General features: G+C 42.0%; 1 protein-coding gene across 2 annotated transcripts in view; it reads left to right on the top strand.

The window, feature by feature from the left end:
* PSTPIP2 (proline-serine-threonine phosphatase interacting protein 2) overlaps nt 1-21,973 on the top strand; it is a 62,095-nt gene extending 40,122 nt beyond the window's left edge. For both annotated transcript variants that reach the window (XM_077900643.1, XM_077900644.1), the window contains 11 exons: nt 802-836; nt 3,009-3,115; nt 7,831-7,893; nt 13,465-13,563; nt 14,136-14,181; nt 15,002-15,081; nt 18,095-18,193; nt 18,984-19,080; nt 19,198-19,279; nt 20,596-20,630; nt 21,916-21,973. In XM_077900643.1, coding sequence (XP_077756769.1) covers nt 802-836; nt 3,009-3,115; nt 7,831-7,893; nt 13,465-13,563; nt 14,136-14,181; nt 15,002-15,081; nt 18,095-18,193; nt 18,984-19,080; nt 19,198-19,279; nt 20,596-20,630; nt 21,916-21,965 — 793 coding nt within the window. In that variant the 3' untranslated portion in view covers nt 21,966-21,973. The remainder of the gene's footprint in view (nt 1-801; nt 837-3,008; nt 3,116-7,830; nt 7,894-13,464; nt 13,564-14,135; nt 14,182-15,001; nt 15,082-18,094; nt 18,194-18,983; nt 19,081-19,197; nt 19,280-20,595; nt 20,631-21,915) is intronic.
* The last annotated feature ends 400 nt before the right edge of the window (nt 21,974-22,373 follow it).

The raw sequence follows: 22,373 nt of genomic DNA, 5'->3' as shown, positions 1-22,373 counted from the left end.
TTGCAGTGGACCTCACAAATTCCATAGCCCATCCTACTCATATGGAAATTTCTAGATTCCTTCTCTGAAGTAAATATATTGAGGGAGGCTTGGGAGAAATAATTTGGGGTAGACTTTTGCAGGCCTCTGCAGTCCTAATCACATTACACACTGACCTGCATTCTGCTTTGATTGATGAATGAATGACAAAGAAGGTGATCAGGAGCCACACTTTGAACCCTTCCTTTATTGGCTTGTACCTACATTTCTTTTTTTTTTTTTTTTTTTTTAAATTTTATTTATTTATGATAGTCACATAGAGAGAGAGAGAGAGAGGCAGAGACACAGGCAGAGGGAGAAGCAGGCTCCATGCACCGGGAGCCCGATGTGGGACTCGATCCCGGGTCTCCAGGACCGCGCCCTGGGCCAAAGGCAGGCGCCAAACCGCTGCGCCACCCAGGGATCCCTGTACCTACATTTCTAATGATCATACTTTAAAGAAGGACTAGTATTCTTATGAGAAAGGAACCATAACTCCTTTTTTACCATTGGGGGAAATGAAGCGTAAGGAAGTTTAGCATTTTGCTCTACCCCAGTGGACAGTGGAGAATTTATAATGCCTGTGCCTTGGGATTGAGAGAGGAAGAAAGAGGAGACAGTGAGCTGCAAAAGTCTTGATCCTTTGCTGTCCTCCCAAGCTCATGGGCGAAGATGAGTCTACAGGCTGTGAGATGCGGGCAGAGAGAAGCGTGCGGTGGTATTATAATAAGACTGTACAGCCAGTTTCCAGAACTGAAATTATATATGTGCTTGTTTTTTTAGCACCCTGAAGCGGGCCCTGGAAGTCTTCAAGCAGCGTAAGTGATTCTCTAAACTGTATTTGCAAGTGCTGGATCTGTCTGTTGTCAATGGTGAATGGTAGGTTTTAATTTGAACAGCAGTCTCAGATTGGGTAAAGAAAAAAATTGGAGCAGCTCCCAAGGTGACAAGTAGCTCTGCAGAGTTGAAATGAGCAGAAGCCATCTTCCATACCTTCGCATCATGATGTGCATTTGACTCACTTAGAGCAATGGTTCTCACACTTGGAATCCAGGGCAAGATGCTGGCACTTTGGTCTTCAAGGGGTCCTGTCCAGTTCTTCTCCTCCTCCGCCTTAGACAACTATCAAGGAGATAGTAAACATCTGAACTTTCACTTCCCACTGATAAGCAGTTATTGGTGACTTAGTGAATCTATTGGTGAATGACTCCAGATGTTTTTATGCAATTAAACCTATAAATAAATATCTCTATTCATATAAATAAATAGGATGATACCGTGGCAGTGGTTCCGAGTCTATGGAGTGAGGGCAGAGCCTATGTTTTAAGATCAGTTTTGAAATGAAAACATCAATGTTTTCATGCTAGCAGTTTGGTATATATCTCTCTCTAGACTTTCTTCCATGCATTTATAATTTCTTTTTTTTTTTTTTTAAAGATTTTATTTATCTATTTGACAGAGAGAGAGAGAGAGAACACACAAGCAGGTGGAGGGGCAGAAGGGAGGGAGGAGCAGGTTCCTCACTGAGCAGGGAGCCCTATTCAGGGCTTGATCCCAGGACCCTGGGATCATGATTTGAGCCAAAAGCAGACACTTAGCCCACTAAGCCACTCAGGAGCCCCTCTCTTTCTTTCTTAATTTGCAAAGATGCACATATACATAGAAGTGAGTTTTTATATAAATGAGATCATACTACACCTATCTCTCTACAATTTGTTTTTCTTAACAATATTCTCTAAGCATCTTCCCATTTCAGATCATTTAGCTCTGCCTCATTCTTGCACATTTGAAAGTTTTGAGAGGCCCCTGGCTGGCTCAGTTAATGGAGCATGTGACTCTTGATCTCATGGGGTTGTGAGTTGAAGCCCCACATTGGGTTTGGAATCACTTAAAAATGAAATCTTTTAAAAAAAAAAGAAAGAAAGTTTTGATCCTACACAATGCCAAACTTCTCCCAGAAGAGTTGGACTGATTTTTCCCTCCACTGAAAGTGCTGTTTTTCCCCCATGCTTGCCAAAATGAAGAATTTTCACACTGTAAAAAATTTCCCCAACTGAAAAGCAAAAAATTATATACTTCTAGGGTTTCAAATTTTTTATTTTTTTCAGTAGCTTTAGGGCTGAATACATTTTCAAATGTTTATTGTCATTTAGCCAATCTTTTAAAAAATGTCATGTTTTTAACCAATTTTCTTATACTGGAATATATATTTTTTTCTTTTGATTTGTGAAAGCTCTTATGACATAGCTATTTACTCTTTGTTATATAAATTACTGATATTTTTCCAATTTGTCATGTATATTTGAACCTTGCTTAAGGTTATTTTGACGCACACAAGTTTAACATTTTTTCTTAGGTCAGATCTGTCCATCTTTCTAGCTTTAATGTCATGCTTCAATTTGTTTTCTTAGAATCAGTAAAATAAGAGTTTTGTTGTGGTGGTTATAAAGGGAAGCCATGCTCATTGCAAAGATCTTAGAAAATAAGGGGAAAAAAATCACCAATAGTCTTTCTATCTAGAAATAACTATCAATAGCCAAAATTCCCGTGCGTGACCTTTATTACCAATGCTCAGGCCCATGTTAGAGATGGAAAGACTGTCAGAGTCATCTAATGAGAAATAAGTATTGAATTTGAAATTGCGGTGGGTTTAGTGGTGTCTTCTAGCACGTAAGCTCCATGAGCTGGGGCCTTGGCTGTTTGTCTTCCCAGCCCTGGGCACACACTAGGGACACACACACTGGGCACACACACACTCCTTCCATGGTAGGAGGCTAAGCTAAAGATTTTCTAGCTTTGGTCTTGGTGGCCAGGGCAATGCTGGCACATGGAAGGGCTCAAGAAATGTGGTGACCAAGTGAAGTAGGTTCGTTTTACCGCTTGCTCCAGTATTTTGTGTACACATTTTGTGTAGTCTTGTATATTTGAATTCAACATTTGTCGATCTTGTTTATTGTTTTTTCTTTTTGTTTTAAAAATTATTTTTGCAGAGATAGACAGTGTGGCACAATGTCACATTCAGCTTGCCCAGACCCTAAGAGAAGAGGCCAGGAAGATGGAAGAATTCAGGGAGAAGCAAAAGCTACAACGGAAAAAGGTTGGATTTGCATCTAAGATGCATGTTAAGATGTTGCTTTTCCTATGGCAGAAAACTGCAGGCTCATTTGTTCGCCAAACTCCTTGGCTCATTCGTACCTTCATGCAGCCATGTTCTTCTTTTAACCTATGAGATTATTTATCGGGAAGCCATGTGGAGACCCAGTCTAGATGGTCAGTTCTCTTTGAATTCTTGCAGGATTTAGGGGTCTGGCCTGCCTTCCTCTTCTTTTCGTATCTGCTGCCACTATTCAGACTGTGACTGGCAAGGGGGAACCCTCTGTCTTCAGTAGAGTCTTGGGCATTTGACCTGGAGGGGCTCCCAGACCACACTCCCTCCTGGACGAGGCAGTAAGGGAAGGATAAGATGTGGAGAAGACTCCCATTCTCCCAGAGACCATGTAGTCCAAATGCCCTGTTTTACAAATAGGGAGACCAAGGCCCTGGGAAATCCAAGTCCTTTTTGTCTTCAGATCAAGTGTACATAGGCTCTTTTCCATTGATGAAATTTACTCTGTCCAACTACATGGAAGGAGATGGAGTAAGCAGGAGTTAATAAAACTGGCAAACATTTAAGAAGTTATAAGGATCAAGAAAAGAAGTCCAGATTTATAGCAGTAAAGTGTTCCTTAGACTAGACCAGCCACTATTCTGACTCCTTTCTATTTTGTTCCTAAATGACTTATATATTCGGGTTAGCCTGAATAGGGCCCTTCTCCAATTTCCTTTTTTATATCTGGTCTATAAGATTGGAACCTCAGCTTCACATGGGACACAAGCTCCTTCCTATTTGGCATCCAAAGATTTCTAGCCAGGTCTCCCCAGATAGCTTTGCATGGACTTTTTGGAAATCCGTCTTCATCCTGGCTCCTGACCATTGGAAGGTCATTGTCTAATAGTAAAGCATCCCGCTGTTAAGGCTGATTCTACTCGTACATCAGTCTTAGCAACTTTCCCTGTGGTTCTAAGTCAGAGTCTAATTGCAGCTTCTTTGGTGACCACTAGGCATGTGGCAGCATCTTAAAAGCCTGACTGCCTTCATCTGTTGTCATTTCCTGAGCTGCTCTTACAGCTGTGCCTCTTGTTAGGAAGGAAGGGTGGAAACTAACATTTAAAGAACACCGTATTGAGTGGTTTTATACACACTCATGCTTCATGTATCAGGTTTGAGAAGGGTATCTGGCTTCAGATATTTTTCAGAGCAGAAATACTATGGGTATTACACCCACCCATTGGATAGTCACACTGTTTTTGGCTGACATTACCAACCCTGCCCAAAAATTGAATCACAATTTTTCAGGGGTAAAATGCCTTAGATGATCAGAGTCACTGAGTACATGATTTCCGATAAGAGGAGCAGAGGGTCATTTCCTCATGTTCCCAACTGCCTTCGGTAGCCTTGGTCATTTCAGGGAGAGTTTTGTTGGTTTTGCAAGGCTTCTGGAACTTCCCCTCCTAACAAGTTACAAAGACCAAATTCTCATAGCTAGAAGAATGTGTTCTGAATTTTGTTAAGTAAGCGAGGAGCCAGTGTTCAATCCGCTGCTGTCTTCCCAATTTCCTATGTTCTGTGGGCTCTCTATAGCAGGAAAATGCCTTCTGAGCTTTCTTGGAGAAGCCCAAAGTTTATTAATAAATTTGTAGTTCTTTGTGTCACAGTGAACTCTGGTTTGTACCACTTCCGTATTTAGATCCTTTTTTTTTTTTTTAATCAAACTTTGGGAGAAAATGTGTCAGTGGTAACTTCTCATTTTCACTGGCCAAACCCTGCCTGCCTTGGTCTTCCACTTTTTAGAAATTAAGCCATTTCCACTTATTGGGGAAAGCCATCAGCTGGTTTCTTTTAGTAGCTTGGAGGAGGGGAGGTGCAAGTAGAATGGCTGATCAGAAGTTAATGGTGTACTCACTTAAACAACTAGATTTCTGTGGGTGGTGAACGATACAAACATGGTCACCATTCCTTCATGGAGTGTAGAACATGGTCAGAGACTGATGTGACATGGCCATCATGATAAAGTGTGATGAACCTTAATTAATAGGGAAGATGAGGATCCCACCTGAGCATGTGGTGGGGACATCTGACCTCATCAGGGAGGCTGGAAGGCCTCCTGGGGGAAGATCTTTTAGCTTGTCCCTTGAAGGGACAGCACACGGTCAGGAACTCTCCTCTGGTGCCCACATTCCATTCTATGCTCTCAGCTAAGATTGCGAGGATCAGGGCAGAATGTTGCTCTGCCTGTGTAGTGAGCAACCTCTGAAGAAAGGAACTTCCTGAGTGATGCAGAATGACCGGCTTTCTGAATACAGTCTGAATGTGGACAGACAGACAAAAAGACCACTAAGCAGCTATTCCAGTAATTTACCACAGGGGCATTGGGGTCCTTTATAATATCCCATCCTTCTTTACCTTACCCTCTTGCTTTTCCCCACCTTAGAGCAGAGGTGATAGTTCTTGCACTACTTTGTCTTATCAATAATACAACAATTAGATTTCCATTGGGTTTGGCCATAGAAGACCTGCCATGAGTAGGTCACTCTGTAAGTGAATATGAACCTGAGGAGATTTTAATCAAAGTGATGTAGCAGACAGAGCTGGACTTGGTGTCACTGGATGGCCTGGAGCAATATCACCCCTTGGGCCCTGGGGATCATACCTGTCAGGTTAGAGCCAGACTTCCTCTCTGGGGTCCTGTTCACATACAGATGCCAGGCATCCTGGAAGGCAGAGAGGAAGAGGAAGGGAGAAGGTCTGGCTAATGAGACTTTGTAGCCACCTGAGAGGTGCTTGAAGCAGGTGTTACATGCAAGTTGGACATAAGGAGGCCTGGCTGGGGCCTTAGACTATAAAATAATAACAGCTCCCAAACTGGAAGGATGGCAATGTGTATATTTGGACTGGAAAGGACCATGGACTAGACCAACATTGTTAACTGATCTGCTCCATGGAGCCTGGGAAAATTAGAAACCATTGACAAATAAACCCAGCTCCTCCTCCTGGCAGAGGTACACAGGCACTCATGTGAACTTCACAACTTCCTGTCTGTGATGGCAAAGACCTTCCCGTGAGTCTTTGCATGTGGGGTTCATGTCTGTTCTCTGTGTCTACAGTGTCTTCACTATTAGCAGATGCATGGCCACCTCTTGGTCCCTCAATTTCAGCTGAGCTAGATGACTTCTTGGTTCTCTGAAGACCTCTGACCCACCACCCTCAGGGGAATTTCATGTATTCTTCAAAATTTATATTTGAAGTTACACCATCCCAAACATTCCATTCGGATATCTTAAAAATCTATCCAACCATGTTTGTGTTGGTAACACACAAAAATTTAATTGTCCAGAAGAAAGGGAAACCACATTTGAATATCATTTGCAATATTATTATTTTGCATTATATATTTTTGCACAAGAGCAGTGCCATAGTTCACTTTGAATTATTGCATCTCTCAGTCTTTTATAAACCGATTTGGTTTTATGGAGCTATCATAAGGGGTTAGGGTAGTGATTAGAGGATAGGGTTTTTTTTTTTTTTAAGATTTTATTTATTTATTCATGAGAGACACAGAGAGAGAGGCAGCCCCCTTTGGGGTGCCTTGATGCAGGACTCTATCCCAGGACCCCAGGATCACTCCCTGAGCCAAAGGCAGACACTCAACCACTGAGCCACCCAGGCGTCCCAGTGTTAGGGGTTTCATAAAGCTATCATAAGAGGTTAGGGCAATGATTAGGAACAAGAGCACAGGAGTCAGGCTGTGCCCAAATCTCAACTCTGTTACTTGCTTGGGTAAATTAATCCACCTCAGTTTACTGTCAAGAAAATGGGGATAAGAATACTCAGAGTCATTGTGATGCATGAAAACCACTTAACACATAGTAATATCTTTTTTTTTTTTTTTAATTTTTTATTTATTTATGATAGTCACAGAGAGAGAGAGAGGCAGAGACACAGGCAGAGGGAGGAGCAGGCTCCATGCACCGGGAGCCCGACGTGGGATTCGATCCCGGGTCTCCAGGATCGCGCCCTGGGCCAAAGGCAGGCGCCAAACCGCTGCGCCACCCAGGGATCCCAACACATAGTAATATCTGATAAATGAGAACTACTATTACCTCTGAGACCTACGTTTTTATTATTTGCTTCATTATTTTGTGTAGTGAAAGTGTTAAGATCACAGCCACAAGAAAGAAATTGCTCCCAATTGAACTCAACAGAGTCCGTTTCCTGGATTAGATGGAGTAAAGGAACACCTTCTTCTAACTCTCCTTACGCATTTCTTTCCTTCATACTGCCTGGGCTCCTTGCTGATTAAGAATTTGCCATTTCTGGATGCTGACATAGGTTTACAGAAGAAAGACCTCTTTTAAAATATGAATGGTGCTTTAATAAAAGTCTCAAAATCCTTTTTGAAACCTAAATTCCTTCATCCAGATTTCCTGAAGACCCAGTTCCAAGGATCAGTGATTCTGAATGGTGGCTGCTCAAGTTCAAAGGCAGGTCTCCCCGTTAACCAGCCATAAGACCTGGGCTAGGTTGTTCAGCCTCTCTGCTACACTTTCCTCATTTGTGCAATGGGGATAATTAATAGCACACATACCTTCCAAGTGTGTGAGGACTAAGTGAGATAGTTCACGTTGAACACATAGTCCTCAAGGTAACTTGTGGTTAACAGTAATTTGTTTGTTTGTTTGTTTTATTAACAGTGCTTTGTCCTTTCTTCACAGACAGAGCTTTTAATGGATACTGCCCATAAACAAAAGAGCTTACAGTTCAAGAAAACCATGGATGTGAGTCTCTTTATTTATTTTTAAAAGATTTTATTTATTTGAAGGAGAGAGAGAAAACAAGTGAGGGGAAGGGAGAGGGAAAGGGAGAAGCAGACTCCCCACCGAGCAGAGAGCCCAACTCGGGCTGGATCCCAGGACCCTGAGATCATGACCTGATCTGAACAAAACCAAGAGTCACACTCTTAACTGGCTGAGCTACCCGGTGCCCCCTGAGTCTCATTTTATTGCCTTCTTTATGTCATGGTGACATTTTCTGAAATCCTGTGCTGTGTAGGAGTGTATTCCTGAAAATAACATTTTAATAATTTTTTAAAAAGATTTTTATTTATTTATTCATGACAGACACACACAGAGAGAGGCAGAGACACAAGCAGACAGAGAAGCGGGCTCCATGCAGGGAGCCTGATGTGGGATTCTATCCTGGGTCAAAGGCAGGTGCTAAACCGCTGAGCCACCCAGGCGTCCCAACATTTAAATAGTATTATTCATTACTGCAGTGTTTTGGGGAGACAAAAACCCTTAGAAGTTTGACTTTTCTTCTTTTTAAGGCCTTGCAAAGACTGAGGATAAAATTAGATGGAAGAAACAAAATAACAGGGCCTTTCTGGTAACCTGAGAAAATCTATTTAAATATTTCAGGCCAAGACCAAGGCATCTATACCCCCCATGGCACCACTTATCTTGTTGGATTTGAGCTTTTTCCCTGTGACTATTTTGAATCTTTATTTCTTACCTATTTTACTGAGTGACCCCTTCCTGTTTCAAGATCTGAAAACTGTAAAAGCCTTACTTAACTAATTTATTTAAAAAACACTTAACAAGACAGAGCTAAGATAAATTGCGAGAGCCCTCACTCTAGCTTTTATGAATCTGTTCACTTGGACACAGTGAACTCTGGTTTTGCAACATCTGTGACTCCATATCTGTACAGAGGTATCATGATATACTCTGACTATGACATGGTATCTGGTAACCCAGTTACAAAAGAAAATGTCACCATGTTGATGACATGTGTGGTCTCTTCTGCATCATTTTTTCCCGTGATGCACAGCACCTCAAAAGTAACTGATAAATAGGGAGTGATGTTAATGTAATCACAGAAATAGTGTTGGAGAGCAAATTTGTTCCTAGACGTTCTATGTTTTGAGCAGTCTAGGGTGAGATTTCTCACAATTGAAGGGAAAGCCTTAGTGAAATATAAGTTTATTGACTCTCTCTTCTACCTACATGAACAGCCATATCAATGTTATAAATTTTGCTTGGACTGTCAAAAATGATTTCGAAAACTCAAGAGAAAGGAAGACTATTGTATTTACTCATATTTTGCTTACTGTGTCTTTTTTTTCCCTCTTGATGTTTCAAGGTTCCTTCTTTTATAGCTTCCTTTTGCTTCGAGAATTTTTTTTGGTAGGCTCCATGCCCAGTGTGGGGCTTGAACTCACAACCTTGAGATCAAGTGTCACAAGCTCTACCGACTGAGCCAGCCAGGCACCCCCAGAGAATTTCCTCTAGCCATTCTACAGAATGGTCTGCTAGCAACAAATACTCTGAGTGTTTTTTCATCTGAAAGTGTCTTGATTCCCCTTACAGTGTTAAAAGCTATTTTCACTGGATATGGGATTATGTGTTGACAGTTCTTTTCTATCAGTACTTGAAAATGTGCCACTTTCTTGTGGCCTCTGTGGTTTCTGATAAGAAAGCTACTGTGATTAAAATTGGTTTTCCCTTATTGGTAAAGTGCCATTTCTGTTTATGTTGGTTTGTTTGCTTGTTTGTTTTTTAGTTTTCAGTTTACCTATGGGTCTTGTCATGGATTTCTTTGGGCTTATTTTGTTTGGGGTTTGATCAACTTCTTGAATCTGTAGGTTTACATCTTTTGTCAAATTTCAGAAGTTTTCAGCTATTTGTTTCTCCAAGTGCTTTCTCAGCCCATTCTTCTCTTCTTGGATTGCAAGGACACAAGTGTTAGATCTTTTGTTATGGTGCAAAAGATCCATGAGGCTCTAAGCATTATTTTTCCGGCCTATTTTTCTCTCTGTTGTTCAGATTAGGTAATTTCTATTGTTCTCTCTTCCGGTTCACAGACCTGTTCTTCTATCTCTTCCATTTTTTTTTTAATTCTTTTTTTTTTTTTTTTTATTTATGATAGAGAGAGAGAGGCAGAGACATAGGCAGAGGGAGAAGCAGGCTCCATGCACCAGGAGCCCGACGTGGGACTCGATCCCGGGTCTCCAGGATCGTGCCCTGGGCCAAAGGCAGGCGCCAAACCACTGCGCCACCCAGGGATCCCCTATCTCTTCCATTTTTAAGCCATGCACTGAGTTTTTTATTTTTAAGAGTGTAATTTTTTTTTTTTTAGTTCTAAAATTTCCATTTGGTTCTTTTTTTTTTTTAATTTTTGTTTATTTATGATAGTCACACACAGAGAGAGACAGACAGACAGACAGAAACACAGGCAGAGGGAGAAGCAGGCTCCATGCACCGGGAGCCCGACGTGGGACTCGATCCTGGGTCTCCAGGATCGCGCCCTGGGCCAAAGGCAGGTGCCAAACCGCTGCGCCACCCAGGGATCCCCTCCATTTGGTTCTTTAAAAAGATGATTTTATTTATTTGAGAGAATGAGAGAGAGAGCACACAATCGGGGGGAGGGACAAGCAGACTCTTGGCTGAACATGGAGCCCAATGCAGGGCTTGATCCCAGGCCCCCAAGATCATGACCTGAGCCAAAGTCAGACATTTGACTGACTGAGCCCCCAGGCACCCTACCGTCTGGTTCTTCTTTGTATCTTCTCTGCCTTTGAAGAGCTTTTCTATTTCTTTGCCAAGACCATCTATATTTCATTTATTTTAAGTGTGTTTGTAATTGCTTGTTGAATATATTTATGATGGCTGCTTTAGAATTTTTGTCAGGTAATTCTAACAATCTCTGTTATCTTGATGCTGGCAACTTTTAATGGCCTTTTTTTTTTTTTTTCCAATTTCAGATCTTCCTCATTCTTGGCATGATGAGTGATAGTCATTTGATTTTCGACATTTTAGGTATTATATTGAAAGACTCTAGATCTGATTTAAATCTCTGTTTTAGCTGGCTTACTCTGACACCATTCTAGCAGAGGGCAGTGAGGTACTGCCTCATTAGTCCTTTATGGGGGTAAAAATCTAGCCTCCACTGAAAGCACAGTATGGCTCTGTAACTACTGGGAGGTGGTTTAAGTTCTAAGTTCTGAGCTTCCACTAGACTTCTCTGACACCACCCCAGCAGACAGGGGGTGGACCTCATTGTTGTGAGGTAGGGTGGTTGAAGTCCAGATTGCCCACATGGTTTCCACTGGCAGTGTGTGTAGGGCTGTGTTATCTCCCAGTGGGAATGAAAGTTCCAGTTCCCTATTTGTTCCTCTCTGACACTACCACGTCAGGGAAGTTGGGCATCTCATTATAGCTTGGTGAGAGTGGAAGTCTAGATGGCCTTTGCTGGATGTGTAGGAGTGAGGCCACACTCATTTTAGGTGGTGTTTGGCTGCAGTAGGATGGTTACTTTCTAAAGGTTTCTCTCCTCAACGCTGTCCCTTTTCTGGTCTTTTGGCTAGAGAAGGCAGGTTTTTGTTGGGACTTGCGTCTATGCTCGTTGTCATTCCCTCATTGCTTGGCTTCCTTGGCACTCAGTCTGCAATATATGAGGCAAAAGGAAAACCCAGAGAACTTACATGTAGGTCATCCTTCTGAGACCAGAGTCTAACCAGGTTACCCCCTTCTCTCTACTTTTCAGAGTCTTATTTATTTATTTATTTATTTATTTATTTATTTATTTATCTAAAAGATTAAAAAAAGATTTATTTATTTATTCATGAGAGACACACAGAGAGAGGCAGAGACACAGGCAGAGGGAGAAGCAGGCTCCATGCAGGGAGCCCGATGTGGGACTCAATCTCAGGATCCTGGGATTATGCCCTGGGCCGAAGGCAGGCACTCAACCACTGAGCCACCCCAGTGCTCCAAGGAAAAAGATATCTTTAAAAAATATCTTATACATGGTTTCAAGAGAGATGACAAATGGGGGAAAATATTTGTAACTTATATAACTTATAGCCAGGTAGTATTCCTAATATGGACTGAGCTCTTAAAAACCAATGAAAATAAAGAATGCTCCAACAGAAAGTAGGTAAAAATCATGAAGTAGAAAGACTAGACCATCTTAGTGGTCATGAAATATAAATACAAATAAAACAACTTTATGCTAACATTTTCTCCTCTAGTCTTAGAAGTCAGGCATATCGTCTAAGTTTGGTATTGGTGAGAGTGAGGAAATTTACTCCACATAACTGCTGGTGGGAGTTTCAGTTGGTGTGGTCATTTTGGAAGGAAGTTAGATACATATATATTCTTTCACCAAACAATTACACTTCTAGGTATTTGACCTATGTAAATAAATTCATACTATCCAAAATAAAATCAGCATATTTTTATGTTACAAAAAAATGGGAAACAAGATAAATGTCCACCAATAGAGAGACAGCTAAAATTATGGTGTGTGTGTGTGTGTGTGTGTGTGTGTGTGTATGTATGTATGTTTGTGTATTTACAACCATTAAAGTGTTCAGCTACAGGGCTCATGCTTGATATAGAGAAATGTCTGACATATTGTTACAAAGGAAATTGTTGCATGAACAGCTCGTGTGCTTGTAATTATGAAAAATTATGACATTTCTGTGTGTGTGTAGTGTATATAGGGAATTCTTTGGTTGTTTACTGAAAGGTTAACCCCAACTGAATTGCAGAGGAGATGCCAAGAAATCCAAGAACGCGCATGTAATATTTGATGAGCACAAACCATCTCTGCAAATGAGTCTTCATTCTTAATCAAGCAGTTTTCAGGGGCCAACATTTTTATTTATTAGCTGATTGGCAGCTTTGTTATGCTTGAACAAGTTAAATCTTTGCTTCAATAGTTGAAACAGAAAATGCTCTGATTCACTAACTATAGTTTGAGAACTGTTTTCACTCTCATGGTAGTAATGTTAGCCCCTGCTAGACCACGGCCTACTTTTAAAGTACCTAAAACAGAACTCTTTAAATCAAAAAGGAACATTGCGGTGCTTAAGTGTCAGAATTGATGGTGGGCACGTTAGAATATCAAAGTGTCATTGTAATTACCATGGCCAAGTGATTGCATCTAAGTTTTGAGGCTTATATTATATAAATATTGGCTTATATTATATAAATATTGGGTTGTACATCTAACAGTTACATACCTATTTTCATTGTACATATTTCAAATCACATCTTTTGTTTCTGTCATTTTTTAAATCTCATGTACTTTGTATTGACCAAATAGGAGTTATTACTTCCTTGATCAGGTCGGCACCACATGCATAGTTTGGAAAAGGGCCAGGGAGCCTTCCAAAAAGAGATAAGGAGGAACATTTGCCCTCAGAGTGCCCACCACCTGGTGGTGATCCCAGCGCTAATCAGAGTGTCATGTTCTTTGCTGGGCTTAGTGGGTTGGTGTGGCTGCTTTGCAGGGTTGCATTCCACTTACCCCCTTTGGTTTTCTTTTGGCTTATAACAACAAAGGCAAAGAAGAGCTATGAGCAGAAATGCCGAGACAAAGATGAAGCAGAGCAGGCTGTCCACCGGAGTGCCAACCTGGTAAACGTGAAGCAACAAGAAAAGGTACCTGGGGGAGCCGACAGCCTGAACAATCTGAAATTTATGTATTTGAAACTAAAACCGAGTTAATAATCTTAATTTAAAATGGAGCTGCATCGTAAGGCCCTGACAATATTCTCCTCCAGGCTACCAGGATCCTCTGTACCAGAAAGTCCCTTGTCACAGTCTTGGGGTTTGGGGAGAGCTGGAGAAGTGTGGCCAGGGGTAAGGGAGAAGGGTGATAAGAAGTAGGGGAGGGGGTTTTGTTTTTTTTTCTTCTTTCTTCAAAACGCAAGTATTCTTTGTAGCCAGGCCGTCTCCTGCTTGGGTGTATAATCAGTTTTACATAATCTGAATAGAAGATTGTCAGCAAGAAGAGGTCAGGGGTATGTCTTTAGGAAAACACAGGGCATGGTGCTTGGTGGCTATTGCTCAATGGCCATAAGATTAGAAGGGAAGTTGAACAATTTGCTGAGAGAAACACAGGTAAGACAGGGGCTACACCGGGGGTGTCTTCACAGTCTTTGTTTTTAAGTCTGGTTTGCCTGTGGAGGCCTGGTTCAGTGTTTCTCCTCTCTCCTTCTTTGTCCTCACAGCTTTTTGTGAAACTGGCAACTGCGAAGACCGCAGTAGAAGATTCGGGTGAGGGGCTGTTCCCAGGGATAGGGGAGGATTGTTGTGGGGTTGACATTCAGCAGAATCTGTCCGGGAAGGTAGTTTTATATACCCCACAGTAATGTGTGCACAGACAGTGGGGTGACGGAAATTATCAGGAGGGAAGAAGGGAGAGAGGGAGGGGGAGAGGGTATATTAGAACCTGGGAAAGTGAGAAGAAGCAAATGGGAACCCCCCCTTAGGTTGTGGGCCTTACTTGTAATTGAATCGTGGTGGTAGTGGCGGGGTCATGGGCCAGCAGCTTTATAATCAAGTGCTCACTCTGATTTATTGGGAACATCTATCCAAAAAGCCCATTTCAGCCCTGCTGACTCTTTTCTGCTACGAAGGAAATAGCCAAGTTGTGAGGCCTTGTCATGGCTGAAATCTGAAATCCAAACCAAATGTTTGCAAAGCCTTCTAATCCCAGAGTACCTTGCAGGAGACAAGCCTCTCATGACCATGGTCACTTAAGTCTCTAAATCCAAAACCAAAGTAACTTGATAGTTCTCTTCTCCACACCTCTGACTGGATCATTTTCCTGAAAATGGAAAGGCATAGAAGCAATCAAGGCCGAATTAACCAAAGAGAACCCTGGCTGAGGTTCCTGCCAGTCTTCTCTCTCCTTCTGTGAACTATTTCTTGCCTTTTGCTTGATCCAGTGTCAGTGCTCAGAGCTCTGTGGGGCCCTGTGAGCTCACTACCATTCTGGCGAGTGTCATTCACCACCTGGGGCTAACCGGGCAGTGGGTGTGTGAGCCCTGGTCCTGTGTGGTTTCTGAACCCAGGCCCCTCCCCTGCATTGCAGACAAAACGTACATGATGCAGATCAACACTCTGGACAAGGTCCGTGAAGACTGGCAGAGTGAGCACATCAAGGCCTGCGAGGTACAGGTGCTGGGGAGGGAGGGGTGGGTCTTCCTTGAGAATCTGGAGTATCTACTCGGGCAGACCTCAGTTCTCATAGAATTGCCTGAGGGCAAATTCGAAATGAGAAGTTTCAGTGGAGGATGGAAGGAACTGAAGTTTTCCCCCCAGATCTCATCTTTCTGCTGCCTCCCAGTCCTGACCATTGTGTCCTACTCTGCTCAAGGACTTCCTCTGATGTTTGGTGAGCCCAAACAGGACATAGCCCAATGAAGTAGCTAGGTGGGGGTGGGGGTTAGGTAATTAGCTTTCCAGAGCCTCACCTGACCTTGCTCTCCCATAAGGACTATGCAGACTGAAGGTGAGCAGGCTTTAGAAGTTTTTACTCTCCTTACACCTTTCATTTCACCAGTTCCCCACCCCCGCTTCATTTTCAGCACATGACCTCGCTTACAATTTCCTGGAGAAAATAGAGATGTAATCTGGAAACTTCCTCAAGTTTCTTTTTTTTTTTTAATTTTTATTTATTTATGATAGTCACAGAGAGAGAGGCAGAGACATAGGCAGAGGGAGAAGCAGGCTCCATGCACCGGGAGCCCAACGTGGGATTCGATCCCGGGTCTCCAGGATCGCGCCCTGGGCCAAAGGCAGGTGCCAAACCGCTGCGCCACCCAGGGATCCCTTCCTCAAGTTTCTTTCAGCCTTCTATACTTTTTCTTACCAACACTTCTCAAAGTGAAGTCCCAGGACCTGTAGCATCAGCACCACCTGGGAATTTGTTAGAGAGGCAGATTCTCAGACCAACTGCAGCCCTACTAAACAGAGAAGGTTGGATTGGGCCCAACCCTGTGTTACTAAATCCTCGGGTGATTCTTATGCAGATTAAAGTTTGAGAATCGCTGAGCTCCACCCCCCACCCTCTTTTTCTCCTGTTAGTCAGAAAGGATCTGCTCCTGCCCTGTCAAGAGCCCACGCCACGACCTGAGCTCTAGCTGCCATCATCCAGCTGTCTTTTCCTCATGCCCAAGCACAGCTGCCTTTATTGTGAATTTCTATCGTTATTTGCTGCACAACTCAGCTCATTCTTGGTTTTAAAATCTATGGGCTGTTGATTCCCATCTGCTACCCTCTCCTCTCTTCACAGCCAGGCTTCTTAAAGGAGCTGTCTTCACATCCTCATTGCCTTTGCCTTTCCCAGCCTTCTGGGCCTGGGGATCCCCACCCCCCACCCGCCCCACTCACTGCTGCTCACTGGAGGAACCAGTGATCTCCATGGTGTGAGGTGCAGCAGGCTTTTGTAGTTCCTGATCTTATTTGACCTGTATCTACTGTCTAGTACTGTGGGTCACTGTCCCCCCTCCTAAAGCACTCTTGTCAGCTTTACTTCCTTGACTCCACACTCTCATGGAAAAGCCTAGAATAAGGCCCCCCCCTTTTTAAAGATTTTATTTATTTATTCATGAGAGACACAGAGAGGCAGAGACATAGGCAGAGGGAGAAGCAGGCTCCCTGAGGGGAACTTGATATGGGGACTCAATCCCAGAACCCCGGTATCACACGCTGAGCTGAAGGCGGACACTCAACCACTGAACCACCCGGGGGGCCCCAAGGCCCCCTTTTTAAGATTTAAAAAAATCCAAAGCAATATCATATACATTTTATGGACACATACATATTATAAAAGCTTGCATGGGAATGATAACGTTTAGGAGAATGGTTATTTGTGGGGAAGGTGGTCGAAATTGGAGAAAGCACATAAGCAGTTCAAACAGAATCTGAGGCACAATATGGCCAAAATTGTTGACCGAGCTAGGTGGTTGATATGTGGGTATTCATTACATTGCTCTCTATGATTCTGTCATGTGCAATATTCTATAATAAAAATAATGAGAAATTTTAGTATTTATATGCTACCTAAATACTAAATATACTAATATAAGCATATTAAATAAATACTAAGTACTAAATAAATTCTAAAATATATGCTACATGTAAATACTAAAAGGTTTGCAGGTGAAATGATGTATTTGGCTTCAAAATACTCTGAGGAGTAGATGAGTTGGTAAGCATATAATAAAACAGAATTGTTTGTGAGTTGATAAACATTTAAGTCAGGGATGGGTACATGGGCATTCATTAAACTGTCTCTTGTGTATGTGTGAAGCTTTACATTATAAAAAGTTTTGAAATGTAATAGTGTTATATTCAACACTAAAAATACATTAATGTATAACATCCACTGTTGAACAGAATAACATCCACTTTATAGAATAATTTGATTTTCCAAAAGTTGATATTTGCTTATATCCAAAAACCTATTGTTTGAGGATTGACCTTTTTTTTTTTTTTAAGATTTTATTTATTTATTCATGAGAGACACACACAGACAGAGAGAGAGGGGCAGAGACACAGGCAAAGGGAGAAGCAGGCTCCATGCAGGGATCCCGATGTGGCGCTCCATCCCAGGACTCCAGGACCATGCCCTGGGCTGAAGGGAGGCGCTAAACCTCTGAGCCACCCAGGGATCCCTGGGATTGACATTTTAAGAAAACCTTTTTATTAAAGAAAATTTAAAAAATACACAGAGATAGAAGGCAAGGGCGGGTTCCCCCATGTTCTCATGAAGTAGCTTGAACTATTCTGACTGTCTTGCTGATTGAATTCAGGCATGGAGCAGGGCAAAGTTTTGAATTGGAGGCTCTAGGAAGCTGCCCAGGTGGAGATGCCTGTTAGGCAGTTGGAAATGTGAGCTGTGATTCAGGTTAGAACCTTGCTATCTAGTTTTGTCATTACCTCTTACCTTAGAACTATATCCAGTCCTGTTTGTGTTAATACCGTATTGAGAACACCATTTGCATTCTTTGCTTGCATTAAGAGTTGATGAAAAAAAAAATAGAGTTGATGAGTTTCCTCACAGGTGGGGGCAAGAAGCTTACAGATAATGAGGGTTGATAGTATTTCTTAAGTCATAGCCAGTCTAGATAAATGTGCTCTTTCTCTGCCTGTGAATGGACATGTGGTTATGTTTCCATAGATTTTTGAAGCTCAAGAATGTGAACGAATAAACTTCTTTCGGAATGCATTGTGGTTACACCTGAATCAGCTGTCACAACAATGTGTCACGAGCGATGATGTAAGTCAGAGGTATCCATGGGGGATTCATTAGAGTGGAAGGAACCATAGATATTAGTCCACCCTCCTCATTTGAGGCCCAGAGAGGTACAGTGACTTGCCCAAAGCTCCAAATGAGTTGATAGACCCAATAAACGCCGACTGCCTGACTCCTAGTCTGCTTTGCCACCATGACTTTCTCTTTAAGGAAATCAGAGAGCAGGAGAGCAGAGAATGGAGATTCAGATGCAGGTTTTGTTGTTGTTGTTAAGATTTTTTTTTACTTATTTATTCAAGAGAGATTGAGAGAGAACGTGGGAGCAGGGGGAGGGGCAGAGGGAGAGGGAGAAGCAGACTCCCTGCTGAGCAGACCACAAGCGTTCTCTTTGTTAAGAAATAGCCACCCTCACTTAGATGGGACATTTGCTTTAGAAGAACAATTAAACGCCTAGAAAACCTGTCAAATTGACTAGAACTTTTTTTTCCAAATTAATTCCATTATCTTTGCATTTGTGTGTAGCATTGGTCTTGGTATCTATTTCCTTTGGCCATCAGTATTAAAAAAAAGAACTGCGAGGTATTTATGCTGCCACAGAGATACATTTCTTGCCATCTTTAAAACAATTTTAATAGCAGATAAGCATCAGAGAAATCCCTTTATATGGGTCATGTAAAAGGAGACTTGGGAATGTCTCTTTTTCTTCTCAAAACAAAATTTGGGAGAATCAGCCATTCATCAAACCTGTTTGAATAAGCTCTGTTAAATTATCACCGACATATACCTCTAGCTTGATTTATCTTCTTTTTGTTAGATGTATGAAGAAGTCCGTAAGAGCTTGGAAGCGTGCAGCATTGAGAAGGACATTGCGTACTTTGTGAGTCACCGAAAAACTGGACAGACTCCACCAGGTGAATTGAGGGGCAGCGCTTGGGGGGGTTGTGTAAGCATTTCTACTAGTCTTTTGTGTCACATGTCAAGAAGGGAAGACCTCAGCATCTTAATATTTTGTTTCTTGATTCCCCTAGCACCCATCATGTATGAGAATTTCTACTGTCCCCAGAAGAATACAGCTCCACAGGGAAAGGCTCCAGGGCCTAACTTAGCAAGGTAATAACCAGTTGCCTTTCACATGATGAAAAATACTTTAAATCAATGTGTTATCATTAGCGTTCTAAGAGGTATTAGAATTGGAACACATCTACCACTGCATTTGCTTAGAGGTTGCTAGATTGGGGAAGTAGCATTTTTAGGACAAATGTGAAGTGGAGTTTACCAGTCATAGTTTAAGGATGACTATATCATACTTGAGTGTGATTATTGCTACTCATGTATAAATCCTATACCTTTTTCTAGCTTATAGAAAGCAGGAATCAGCAGATTCTGGCCCCTGTGAGTCATCTCTGACCAACCTCTTTTAGTAGGGCCCAAGCGTAAAGAATAGATTTTATATTTTTAAATAGCTGAAAAAAGAGAAAAAGATACTATTGTGTGACACGTGAAAATTACACGAAATTCAGATGTCAGTGTTCATATAAAGTTTAATTGGAATCTGACCATGCTCATTCATTTACATTTTGTCTATGGCTGCTTTGGCATTCGAGTTGACAAGAATTGTGATAGAGGTGCCCTGGTGGCGGCAGAGCCTAAATCATTTGCTGTCTGCCCCTGCTGTAAAGGATCCCGATAGAAGAGAAACTTCTGTTTCACATGCAGTCAATTTCAAGGCTAAGCTGTTCATTTCCACTCCAGTTTTTAAAAAGAGAAGGGAGTATTTGAGGGGGCATTGCATGACCCCCATCAGTATTTTTTTTTTAAGAATTTATTTATTTATTCATGAGAGACAGAGAGAGAGTGAGAGAGAGGCAGAGACACAGGCAGAGGGAGAAGCAGGCTCCGTGCAGGGAACCCGACGTGGGACTCGATCCCGGGTCTCCAGGATCACAACCTGGGCCAAAAGTGGCGCTAAACCGCTGAGCCACCTGGGCTGCCCCCCCCCCCCCCCCGCCGCCCCATCAATATTTAAGGATGCCAGGCACCGTTCAGAACAGTTCCTGTGAATTAGCTCATTTCATCCTCACGGTGAGGTGAGAGTAGCTTGTATTTTCCATCTTTACATGTCAAGATGCTGAGGTGCCAGGAGATCAGGAAATTGCACTCACAGCAGAGATTTGGTCTGGGTTGTGGGGACATGGCTCCGTGTTTCCTGACTGCTCTTTATTCTGCTCGTCAGCATAATAGAATGTCAGCAGCCTGGATTCCCAAAGGTCAGTGGTATGGGCCTCACACTTCATCTGAACTCTCCTTGACTCTCCAGAACAGAAACCAGATCTGATTAGAGAGTGGTACACTTGAAGTGTCAAGTTAAAAATTAGAAAAAAATAACAAGCACTCATCTGAAAGACTTTGGTTTTCGTTTCTTACAGGAGAGGACCTCTCCCAGTTCCTAAAACTTTACCAGGTAGGACAAAGAAAGACCTTTTGAAATGCTTATGCCGTGTTCTGTCTCTCTCTTTTTGAAAAGATTTTATTTATTTGAGGGAGAGAGAGAGACAGACAGACAGACAGAACTACTAGGGGGCAAGGGCAAAGGGAGAAGCAGACACCCTGCTGAGCACAGAGCCCTGTGCAGGATTGGATCCCAGGATTCTGAGATCATGACCCAAGCTGAAATTAGATGCTTAACTTGACTGAGCCACCCAAGTGCCCCATCATGTTCTCTTTAAGTAGCTAGAATGTTGAAATAAAGGGAAAGAAGGGAATAAATAGAATCAAATTCTCTTGAGAATGACACTGTATCAGGATCTTAATATAATACTGTTTGCCAAAGAGTGGACTTTGGTAATCAGTGGTCTACTTTACAGCTTATTAAAGAGAATTCAGTTCTTGGAGTACCAAAAGAAACTTACTATAAGGCAGTCTTACCTAAGAGATTATTTCAACTTGAACCAAAAAAACAGCCAAGGGAGATATAGTTTCCTTTCGATTACACAGAAACATGACTGATAGAAGGCATAGATGTCTAGAGACACATAACCTGATATTATATATTTGTACACTGACCATAATTGGGTCTTCAACTAATCACTCTGGTTTCTTTTTCATTCAGAACTCCCATGATACCTGTGGGACAATGATACATTTTAGCATTTTTTTGTTAGTTTTATTCCTTGAATAATTATAAGATCCTTGAGGGTGGGCACTTCTCCCATATCACTCAGAGCACCTAACACAGTAGTGAGCACATAGTAGGTGCTCAACAAATGTCTATTATTTGAGTGAAAGAAAGATATACCTACTTGTGTTCAAGGGACTGAGGTAAGAGGCAACTCATGCTGCTTATGGTAGCTTAGTACAACTTCAGTGATTGAAGAGGAATTTCGGGCCTGAAATGATATCTTCGAAAAATATGAAGATTTAAGTTATTTTATTTTTGTAAAACAAGTAGCACCTAATAAGGTGGGAGTTATTTATGTCTGTGATTGAAGATGACTTTGCTCTAGGTGCTGCCATTGGTACATGGATGACTAAGGGCAAAGCCATCATAGTAGTGATTTCCAGAATGTAAGAGAGCATCCTCTGGTTTGTAGTTATGACTACCATTTGTAGATTTTGTCGCCAGATATTTTCTTTTTACAAAAGGGCAGTCATTGGAATCTTTAAGTGGAATGTTTTGATTTCAGAAGGGCTGAGATCTTATCATGAAACGATATTAACTTAATGTTACTCTGTTCTGCCCGTTGCAGATGACCCTGATTATTCTTTGGTTGATAATTACAGTCTGATCTATCAGTAACATCAATGGTAAGAACCTTTAATTTTCACATAATCAAGTTGCATTTAGACTGGTGATTGTGTTTTTGAGTCTTTGAAGCTTTGTTATAAACACTGCTGCAGGCAGCAAGGCCTCACCTTAGGCTGGCCCCCTGATGCATGGGGTCCTGCAGGATGGCCTCTCTGGGTCCTGTACTGCAAGGGGACTGGAGCCCACAGTGTATCTATTTGAATGAGGAGATTCTCCCTTCATTAATTATTCTGTAGCTTGTTTTCTGCTCCTGTTAAGTTTTTCCGTGGCTATAACACACTTAATGCTTAAGGCGATGTTTACAAACAAAACCCCGCATGATCTTCACTTGTGAAGAAGGTACTCCCCCTTCCCAAAAGAGGAAGAATCAAGTAAAATGAAGTTAGTGAAAATGAGGCA

This window comes from Canis aureus, chromosome 6 (assembly GCF_053574225.1).
Source record: "Canis aureus isolate CA01 chromosome 6, VMU_Caureus_v.1.0, whole genome shotgun sequence".
In the NCBI taxonomy this organism is placed as follows: Eukaryota; Metazoa; Chordata; class Mammalia; order Carnivora; family Canidae; genus Canis; species Canis aureus.
Note: the sequence above shows the minus strand (reverse complement) of the source record. Positions and strands in the feature narration are given on the sequence as shown.